Here is an 11,724-nt window from a genome sequence, read left to right as displayed (position 1 = left end):
CTGCTCATCAGGTTGTCTCTGTAAGAGACAACCCTGGGTGGAGGAGGCCTGTGAGATGACCTAGGAAGTCGTGGCTTGGACAGATCGATCAAATCTGTCGCGAGGAGCTCGAGATGGGCCGAGTCCCTGCCTGGCTGCTTGCCATCAGGGATCCCAAAAGGTGGACGCGGCTATGCGCCCCCGTCGACGTTAGCTCATAATGCTGCTGCTGATGATGTACACCTTTGAATAACGACTGATCCATGGTATGAAGGTATTGCTACCACGGCCTGATTAGTTTTTCAGGAACATTAATGTCTATGTTAGAAAGTGAGAGGGGATTATAAATATATATATATATATATATATATATATATACATATACATATATATATATATATATATATATATATATATATATATATATATATAAACATATACATACATACATACATACATACACACACACACACACACACACACACACACACACACACACACACGCACGCACACACACACACACACACACACACACATATATATATATATATATATATATATATATATATATATATATATATATATATATATATATATATATATATATATTGACCTTGACCGTGGTCATGTCCGGAATGGAGTGCGTGTCGGCTTGAAACAAATAGAAGAACAGATTTATGGTTTTGAAGTAATATGCCAGTTTAAGAATCCTCTTACCTCACCCAGTTCTAGTTTTGGATCTTTTACATTTTCTATCAATATCATATCGACATCTTATTTCTCTTACGAGTCATTACTCGTCGTAAACAATATTTGGCTGCTGAATGCACTGTCAGGCATAGGGCAAATTAGGGAAAAACTATAGCACCTCATTTGAAACAATACGCCCAAATACAAACAATAATATAACAGCACGAGTGACCGCTCAAGCTTTGTTTGGAGATTTATTCTCTCTCTCTCTCTCTTCGTTCCTCTCTCTGTATCTCTCACTCTCCCTCATTTTATTTTTTCAAATGTATCCCTCCTAGCCCCTCGTCTTAATGATGTAGGGGAATTCCCACGCCTGCACAGGTCAAAAGTGATGGCCCCTGAGTTAGTAAAAGGTGGCCTTATAGCTGGAAAGTTGGATTTGGATCCAGGCGATTCCACAGACTGTGAGAATACCGCCACCTCTGCCAGCGTCAGTCGAGCGTCTTTGCGTGTGGCATGCTAAAGGGAGAGAGAAGTTCAACAGAGTCAGTGTCGGGAGTCAGCTATGTCTCAGTGCTTATTTCATAATGTCTGGTTGATGTGATTGCATGATTTGAAGAAGTTGAGTTACTCTGTTTGGAAGAAGAAGAAGAAAGTGGAAGAGAAAGGGTGGAAATGAGATGAGGAAGTGAAGAAATGGAAAGATGAAGAAAGGGGAGGGGGAGAGTAGGGATAGGCAGAAATTGGGGCAAGAAGATTAGTGAGAGGTGCGAGAGTAAAGGGAAGGCCAAGAGCAGTAGTATATGGAGCTCGGTGATATGATGGGAAGTTGGGTGGGAATTTACTGGAATTGAGCGTCCGGTCTTATGTTGGTGTGGGCGGGGTTTGAGGGAAGAACGTGTTTTTAAGGAAGGCTGTTTGTGTCATGCGAATGGAGTGCGTTGAAGAAATTAGTGTATAAGCGCCGTTTCATGCGCTTAGGTTATTTGAGGTAGTTTAAGGTGACTGATACCACCGCCTCGTTCTCGCTTCACTATTTATTAAAATGCAGTCAAACCTGTAATCAATATAATAACATTCATAATCCCTGTTACAATTAGGTTTATGTTCAGTCACAATATTTTAACCAGTGCTTATACAATTATAACCACAAAAAACTATGTTTTACACCGTTTGCCAAACCTGTTTCTATATTACAATACATAAAGTTTATATACGTATATACGTATGCACATGATATTTTCAACTATCCGTGAATGTGTTTAATACGTACGCATAGCGGGAACAGTCTAAGACCTTTAACAAGTCCCAGACTATAGAGTATTTTTCTTGCGTGGGGAATATTACATTTATTCATGCGGGAAAAACATCAATTTGTCTACATTTGCGCGGATGGATCTGCGGACGGATGATGAAATAAGTGCGCGGAAAGGTCAAAAGAATTTCATGCGTGGAAGATGATCTAAAAAAGAATTAAGCATGCGCGGAAAGTTACCTGAGAACTACATTTGCGCGGACAGAATTTGACCAAATAATTTTTGCGCGCAGACCAAACTCTACAGTCTGGAACAAGTCTCCAGATTAGCCATTATGTACGTCGTTTCAGGTCAATGTTAACTATCGAACTGCCCTGCACTCCACTGATGGCCGCCTTCGTGAGATGCACTCCTCTATACATTTGTCATCTCAAGGGTCGAGGTGTATTATTTAAACACATCAACACAGGGGACCATGCCTATGACATTAAATGTCGCAGTTCACGTGGCTACATAGTGCGATAGATGTGAAAAATGAGCTCGAAAATTAGACAGGCCACTACTGTTGCAAATTTACAATGTTACTGTTAATTAGCCCAGTGTGAAAGACCCGATGCAGCTGAAAGGGTACCAGCAGGCATGCTCGTATCTCTCGCAACTGTTTTCACATTGTATGGCCCTCTGGCTCCATTTGACAGCCCCAAGACAAATCATGTCCGTGTACTTGGGGTGACAAGGGTTAGGGTTAACATTATCGCCATAAGCACTACAAAATAGCATCAGAAGTAGGATGGTGTGTAGTTCTATTTTTGGTAGCGTGGGTTAACTAGTTTGTTCGTTGGGTAGCAGGATAACTCAGAAAGTCATGGATAGATTTTTATGAATTGTTTACAAGTGATGTGCCTTACCCATGTGGTGATGATTTTGGTGATGATTCGGCTCCAGGAATTTTTGTTTGTTGGTTGGTTGGTTTCGTCAGCAGGGTAACTCAAAATGTTTGGAAGGTGATTCTTATTATTTATTTATTTTATTTATTTATTTTTACCAGAGCCCAACTTGGATGCCATTAGATTTGGTGATGATCCGGAACATGACCCGGACCCAGATTTTGTTAAGGATTTCATTAGTATTGCAATATAGGGAAACACGGACGTCAACAACGTTAAGGGCTGGACTTAAACGGAAATGCGTGTGCTAAACGGAAACAAAAGACGACCGACGGATGGTGACGTCACTCCGGATTTTTTTTCCTATGGCCGTATTTTTGTTATTTTGTATGACTACAGATGGTTTGATGCAAAGGAAAGAAATTTAAAACAATATTGAGTTTTTTCCATGTTTAAATAAACGAAAATTGCTGAAAATATCCTATTATGAACTGCTATAATTTGCCAGTCCTCAGATGTCACTCCAGCTGGTTTAGCTGGGCATTATCGAAGGCAGAGTCAGTCCCATAGAGTGACTTTTAAACTTTCAACCCTACAACACACTATGAATAATCGTATACTGTTTAGATAAACCAAGTTTACACGTTCAATGTCACATTTTCTTGTAATGCATCGAAAATATTTCCTATAAAGAGATGCGGGTGCATTTCATATTGTTGAATGTTACCATATTGTCTTGGTAATATATTTCTTGTATATTGTTTTAGGCATACAGTAAACAAGAAAGTAACGCAGGGAATCTTATAATCAGCAGACTGATCCTACGCTTTGTAAGTGTTATTTAATATATATCCGTTTATGATAATGTATGGTCCATTGTTATTTTTATCCGTTTTCTTTATCATCTGATGTTTAGTTGTGGTGTATAAATAGATAAGTATATAGGTAGATAGATAGGTAGACAAACAGATAGTGACAGAGACATTTTAGTTTATTTCTGGTTTTCACTGCTTTCTCTATTTTCACTGCCGTGGCCCAGTGGCCAGTGGCCGACAGTTGGAGAACCTCTGCTGCAAAATGTAAAAAAATATATCGTTCAAAATAATCACATCATTCTAGAGTGGAGAGAAGTTAAGAAAATTTAATGCAAACAATGCAAAAATGCTATAGATTTGATGTACCAAGAAAAGAAATATTTCGATAGATTATTATAAAGAAATCCATAATTCTAGATTCGAACGCAATCTCACTCGCCTGCCGTTGTGGCGGGAAAAGTCAGCTGTTGTGATTGTTTACCTCGGTGGAGCCGAAGTACCTAATATTTGCACTTATTCAGTAGTTGAACCATCAGAATGGATGAGTTTCCGAATGCAGAGGATGAATATGAAATGCTCCATGCAGATGAGTTGGAGATGATGCGAGAATTTGATAGTAAGTTTCTTTTAACTGCCACAGGTGTAAATTTTGTGCATTTCTAGTTTGATAAGATTATTGAGTCCGCATATCTCGTGGAGTACATTTAATGTATTTTCACATATCTGGTAAATATTCAGAATAGCTTCGTAAGACCGATCACGACGAATGTAGTCTTGATGGATTCTTCTCGCTCTCTACTGTCCAAATATATAGAAATGCCGAAGCTACCCCCCAAACTCCCACAAACATGGCCCCGATAGTCAGAAAATCGCATAAATGGTAGGTACTAAGGAAATTACAGGGTAAGACATGAATAATATACTGAGATTTGTTCAATATTTAGTCAAATGCAGGGGGCTTCTGCAACTCCTGTTCTGGATAAGGAAGAATTGACCATGTATGTACAGCAGGATAAAGCATAGGGCAAACTCGGCATTGGGTTGTCAGTGAATTCATACAGGATTCTATGTCTTACTTTGTGGGCATTGGGTGGAGGCAGCTCCTCATGGGGGAATTACAGAGGCCAGGGAGCCCTGCATTTGAATATACCAATTTGGTAACGCTTAGCAACCGCCCCTAGTAATGAGCACTTGGTGAAAACAAACCCTCGTTTGTTCAGAATCTCAATGTGCTTAGCATACAAAGTTGCTGAATTTTTCTGAGAATTCTGTTCCTTTGTGTGAAAATGCTGAGAAGCTGAGTTGCCATTGGTTGTTTGAACCACATGATGATGGAAAAGAAAGTTTTAACCTTTCATATATTCCCAGATATGAAAAGAAACCTGATAAATGGAAGTGATAGGTACAGGCCATGAAATGCGTGAACACTGATGGGAGTGCTTGGGCGCGTGGTGGAAAATGTTTACATCAGCATATTTTATTGATCTACATATTGATATTTTAAACCTTTTCAGATTCCAAAGACAGATAATCACTTTCAAACTCTATCTATCTATACTATCTGCCAAGGCCAAACAAGGTCAACATTGTCGACATTAGGTGTTGGCAGCAGTCATATACCAAAAAAATTGCAACAGCAATTTTACTATTTTGTTTTTTCATTTGTAAAAAATTGACCTATCATGATTCAAATTTAAAGGTAAACCATCCCTGGATCCAACTCATCCAGACTTCATCCCAAGTGTCTTCAAGCACTGTTCATTAAATGAAAACAAAGCAGGCATACAATTGCCTGTTGCTTTTGTGTCTGAAATATCCTTTGGTCCAGTAGTTGAAACAACTGAAGAGGGCCTATCTCTTGAGGTCAAATTATTGAGGAGAGAGAAAAATGCTTTGTGCACTTGTAGGCCTTTATGTAGTTTCATTGTCTCCTTTATATAAACACCTAGTAAATGGGAAGAAAAGTACCCTCTATAGCTAAAAGTCATAGATTAATGTATCAAATTATGTTATCATAAAATTTTTACCAGGTGTGTTAGTGAAATTGTCGTAGATGTCAGAGTATTCAACATTAGGCCTTTTCGAAGGATTGTCGATCCAAATTTTGGCAGGCAGACGATATGGGCAGTCTTTTAGTTGCACAGTCTCTATTTTTTCTTTATATCGCTTTTTCACTTTATTTTTTGAAAATTCATATGCCATTTTTGCTCATGCTGATAACAAAGGTATCTGCAAGAGATGGGTTTGTTTTCACCAAGTGGAATGGTGACTGACTCATGACGTCACACCAAATCGGTCTATATTTATTGACCAATTCTCTGTATATTCATATTTTGCCCCACATTTTTCCTGGTACCAATTATACCCTTTCCTGCTATTGGGCCAAGATTGTTGGGGTTTAGGGGCTTAGGTGGCAAATGTCCTACATGTATGGGTAGTAGAGGGTGAGAGGAATCCATTGATATCATTATTGTTGTGGTTGGTCCTTTGAAGGTATTCTAAACAATTACGTAATATTCCTTGTTTTAATTATTCACACTAATGTGTGGGAATCTCTTGTTATTTTCCATTGCAAAAAGACCAAGCCCCCAACTCCATATGAGGTGGAGACAATGTTTCCCCCCAGGAAACATTGTCTCCACCTCATATGCACAACAAGATAGAGCTGAAACTCAGGAGCACCGAGTGGACTTCGGCTGAGTGGTGCTTTCTGTGATCTTTTACTTTCATTTTTTGGCCTTATCATTCGTGTCTGTATATTACATTTTGTACCAGCGACTGCAAATTTTTGCCCTCTACAAAAATATCATATTCAGTTTGCCCAAACTTATTGCGTCCTTACTGTATAGATTATTATTTTTTTTTGTGGTAATTATTTTCCTGTAATGCAACCATTGCTGCTGGTCATGGTGGGCAAGAATAGGATCCCCTATGGAGCTGGTGAGGTAATTCTTTACATATCCACTAGCCAGAGACAGTCCCCAACTCCACGTCACAAAATTTATTCAACAATCTAAGTTGCTGTGATTGAGTGTGTCCTTTGGGTACTGCATGAGGGAAGGTTTATGGAGGACTAGTATGACAAATTCGTCATTCTGGTCCATATAGGGTTAATACTTGTATGGAATATGAAATCCCATGCTGTGGCCAAAGAGTTGACATTACCAGATTTTGAACTTAGGGCTATATTGAAATCAGATGGTTCCCTTTAGACAAATACAATCATTACCACAAATTTATTGCAGATTTTGATGAAGATGCTGCAGCTGCAGAGGCAGCAACTATTCCTCCCTCCATCAAAAGAAGCCTTAATTTTGCAAGTCCACCACCAGTGTCTGTAAAAAATACAGCTATAGATGAAGGTATGCTTCTTACACTTACATTGTACTTTTGAGGGCTGTACCTCATTAATTACCACAGTCACAGCCAAACAAATGAATATATGTAGTGCACACTTATGGAGCAAATTCGACTGTGCATGTCATGGATACTTGTCACCTGGCACAAGGGCTTGCTTTGCCAAGGAAAAAATAGATGCCATAAGCTTTTTATGTTGTTTGCATTTGAAATTGCTGCTGTACTGTTTGAACTTTTATATACTATTGTATATATTTTTAGAGGTGAATTGATTTGAAAAAATTGAAATGATTTACTGTTTCTTAGGTATTGCAGAGATATCCCAAATAGATGAAATTCAGAATGGTGGCCTTATGAACAGAAAGAGACCTGCAGACAGGGCATTTGATGATGATCTTGACCAGTTTCTAAATGATGATTTCATGGAAAATAGTAAGTGTTTTCTTAGGAAATACTTTTGTACGTCTTAGAGTTGATTATAGCTTAATTGTATGATTACGAAATAGATTTATTAATTATTCAAGTTTTGTTTCCTGCAGATTAATTTCATAATGTGTGAATATCAATTACTATGGTGACAGTTCTATAGCATGACATCTTGAGATGAATTGATTAGTGGTAATTTTCAAGCTTGTTCTAGTTTTGTTACCATGCAACTTATTATACATGTTATATATTTTCAGAAAAAAAGAAACAAAAACCATTACTTCCAAATTTAGGAAAATCCAACAATCCCCAGGATATTGCTAAACATGAAGCAGATTTGGACTTAATTAACAGGATCCTTGAAACTAGAAAAGGCCTCCATAGAGCTGATTTGCCTGATGCAATACACACACTTCATGTTTGTGAAAGGTAATTGTTAATATTTTTTATTTTCACTTATATCAGCTTATCAATTTTTCAAGAACCCATCATATAAGTTGACTTACTGTCAAGTATTTAGCAATGAATAACATTGCATAAGTTTGTCAAAAATGAATGTCTTCACTGTCACATGAAGTGGTCTTGGTCAGTCATCATGTTATTGATGAATATTTAAGATTTATTATCAAATTTATTTTCTTAGATTTTATCATTTGTGTGTCTTGTGCATATTAATTTCTTTTTTATTACTAAGTGGATCCTTGATTGTACAATTTGTTCATATATTTTTCTTGTTTGCACAAAACTAGACATGATTGCTTATTTGTGAAAAAAAAAATCAAAACAGCAAAGCCATGAATATGAAAGGTATCCAAATTGTAGAAAATGAAGGGTGCTTAAAAATCTGCAATATTTCTTGAGCTCTTGAAGGGGACCGTCCCTGGCCATAGGGGGGTCGGGGTACTTGAATTTTGTTTTTGGTCCTAATGTATTGTTACATGTCTTAATGTCTTCACTGTCATATGAAGTGGTCTTGGTCAGTCATCATGTTATAGATGAATATTTAAGATTTATTATCAAATTTATTTTCATAGATTTTATCATTTGTGTGTCTTGTGCATATTAATTTCTTTTTTATTACTAAGTGGATCCTTGATTGTACAATTTGTTCATATATTTTTCTTGTTTGCACAAAACTAGACATGATTGCTTATTTGTGAAAAAAAAATCAAAACAGCAAAGCCATGAATATGAAAGGTATCCAAATTGTAGAAAATGAAGGGTGCTTAAAAATCTGCAATATTTCTTGAGCTCTTGAAGGGGACCGTCCCTGGCCATAGGGGGGTCGGGGTACTTGAATTTTGTTTTTGGTCCTAACGTATTGTTACATGTCTGAGGAAACTGCCTTTTGATTGTTAGACTCCATCTCGAACTATTTCTTGGTGTAACAAGGGCATAAGCAACATGGGGTGCAAGTGCATTTTCGCTCATTTGAGGTAAATGGCCTTTACACTTGTTCCAACCATTCCTCCGGCTTATGATAGAGTAATTACATGTTGATATCAGTTCAAATAATGATTGTTACGCCTTATGTCAATTCATGAATGATACAATATAATTTATGATGAAATAAAGATTTTTTTTTTTTAGTTTGCTTTAGTAGGTGTATATGACTGTTTGAGTAGGCCTACATGCAAAACACTTACTGCATTGAAACCTCAGGGTTGTATGATATTGTTTAGCTATCGAATACCATGTCTTCATATCAAATCTGCAATTATGTGCAGGTGCGCACACGAGCGTGTGTGTATGTTTGTGTGTGAGCTCGTGCAAAAGTGTATGAGAGTAAGCCCACGTGCACTTTTGCGTATAGGTGTGTGCCCTTATGTGTGTGCATGCGCGCGCGCACTTGTGTGCATATTTGTGCGCGCGCGCACTTGCGAGCATACATGTAAGCACGCGTGCGATTGTGACAATACATATGTGCGTGTGTGTGTGCACCTGTTTGTTAGAGTATGAGGTGAAGCGTAGAGTATGGCCGAAGGCAGGTGAACAAGTTCAAACTTGCGTGTGCATGATCGCAGGGGTAACCATAGCATTTAAAGGGCCGCATGGTGTCGCGGTGGGACGATGTCATCGCCACTCCATTTTACATTTTTTGATGCTGCTCACTAACCCTTTATCCGATCTGAATGAAATAAAGACCATTAGAAAGAGCAGCGTCTGGGCTTCCTTTTGGACTATATGCGCATAATATAAGTGAACGACAACTATGGAAAATGAACGATAACTTTATAAACACTTTCAAGGTCATTTACCTAAAATCAGTTGTTTATTTCGACATGTGTATAAGTGTGAGTGCGTGTTAGTGTGTACGTGTGTACACGTGTGTACGTGTGTACACGTGTGTTTGTGTTTGCGCGCATGTGCGCGCGCATATTTGCTGGAGGGTGATGTAGAATAGGAATTACGGCTGAAGACAGGAGTGCGAGTTCAGACATGTGCCGAGGTAATCATACAGCACACACACATGTGCACATGTGTGTATGTGTGTATGTGCACTTCTGTATGTGTGTTCTTGTGTGTGTGTGACTATGATTGCTCGCGCGAGTATGAGTGCATGAGCGCACGCGTTTGAATGAATAAGTGCGCGCGCTTGTGTGTATATCCGTGCCTGCGCATGTGCGTGTGGTGCGCGCTATTAGTTAGAGTGTGATATGAAGAGTAGAGGACCACTGGAAGCATGGCCAACAAGTTGTGACATGCACACACGTGATCGCAGGGCTAGCCACAGCATTTAGTAGGCCGCATGGCGGCGTCGGTTGGGGATTTTTTCGTCATATTGTTTTACATTTTTTTATGCTGTTCATTAAACACTTATCCGATATGAATGAAATACAAACAAAAGAAAGAGCAATGTCTGGGCTTCCTTTTGGTCTATATATACGCACTTGTGTGCGTATATGTGCGCGCCCGCGCATGTCACAATTAGTTGGCCATGCTTCCAGTGGTCCTTTACTCTTCATATCAGCAATACACATACGTGCGTGCGCCCGCGCGCGCTTGCGCGCCTGTTTGTTAGAGTATGAGGTGAAGCGTAGAGGACAGGACGGCTGATGGCAGGCGAACAAGTTCAAACTTGCGCGTGCGTGATCGCAGGGCTAGCCACAGCATTTAGTAGGCCACATGGCTGTGCAGGTTGGGGATTTTTTTGTCATACTGTTTTACATTTTTTTACGCTGTTCATTAATCACTTATCCGATCTGAATGAAATAAAAAAACAAAAGAAAGAACATTGTCTGGGATTCCTTTTGGTCTATAGGCACATACTATAATAAGACGAAAAAATATAGAAAATGAACAAAAACTTTCTAAACATTTTCAAGGTCATTTATTTGCTTATTCATTTTTTTAAACTTTGGTACCACAGTTTGTGTCCGATATCATGGGGCTTCTCCCCGAAGAAAGAACGTTTGAATGTGCAGAGAATAACGAATGGGATTTTTTAAAATCAAAATTTTAAATTTTTAACGAATTTTTAAAACCCCGATTAAAAAAAAAAAAATTGCTGATTATATTACATGTGATAATTCGGAAACTAAACGGAATTTCCAAATTCGAATTCGTCGTTCTTATTGTATGACCTAGAGGTTTTCTCAACAGAAAACACATAGAAAACGGATGATAATTGTGAGACTTGGTAGGTACCGAAGTGACGTATGTATCAAAAATCGATTTTTTAATAGCGCTTAAATTCCCTTCAGCCAAAATTTTTTAAAAATTGGTCAAAAGATGGGTAATGAAGTACTCTTTCATCCTACCAAAATTCATGAAAATCTGTAAGACCGTTTTCTATTTATAAACAAAAATAGAAAATTGGCGTTTTTTCAGGGACGGTCCCCTTAAGCTTCTTTTACTTACTGTGAGATGTAATATGCTATTGATGTTACTGTTCCTGAATTGCTAATTTGAGATAGCTTCAAGATCTTTTCCTTCTGATAAAGACGTATGTTAACTAATATCCTCTTTTGTAGACCCAAGCATGAAGCTCGGATTTATAAGCGTCTTCCTGATGGAGCTTTCCAGGCTGTCACAACAGAGACTGGGGAACGTTACTACTTAACCAAGATTGAGGAAGAGGAGTGGGATAGTCAAGTCAATTCCATAACTGCTTCTCATAAAGCAAATTGTCTCTTAAACATACCCTATGCTCAACTGAAAGCTCAGGCAGAGCGGGAGGTAATACATATTTGTTTTTCATTTTTTTTACCTTTTGTAGAGTTGTACTTTTGCTTCAAGATTAGTTGTCGGCAAAAAGAATTAATCAATTTGATTATATGTATGTAAAAAGATAGGTATTCTGTTTAATCTATT

General features: G+C 38.2%; 1 protein-coding gene across 1 annotated transcript in view; it reads left to right on the top strand.

The window, feature by feature from the left end:
• Positions 1–4,044: 4,044 nt before the first annotated feature.
• cutlet (chromosome transmission fidelity protein 18 homolog) overlaps positions 4,045–11,724 on the top strand; it is a gene marked incomplete at its 3' end in the record, with an annotated part of 44,738 nt that continues 37,058 nt past the window's right edge. The window contains 5 exon segments of the mRNA XM_070142194.1: positions 4,045–4,243; positions 6,873–6,989; positions 7,291–7,416; positions 7,668–7,839; positions 11,385–11,589. Of these exon segments, the coding sequence (XP_069998295.1) occupies positions 4,165–4,243; positions 6,873–6,989; positions 7,291–7,416; positions 7,668–7,839; positions 11,385–11,589 (699 nt within the window).

The sequence above is a fragment of the Penaeus vannamei genome, chromosome 29 (assembly GCF_042767895.1).
Source record: "Penaeus vannamei isolate JL-2024 chromosome 29, ASM4276789v1, whole genome shotgun sequence".
NCBI lineage: Eukaryota > Metazoa > Arthropoda > Malacostraca > Decapoda > Penaeidae > Penaeus > Penaeus vannamei.
This window is presented reverse-complemented; position numbering and strand designations above follow the sequence as displayed.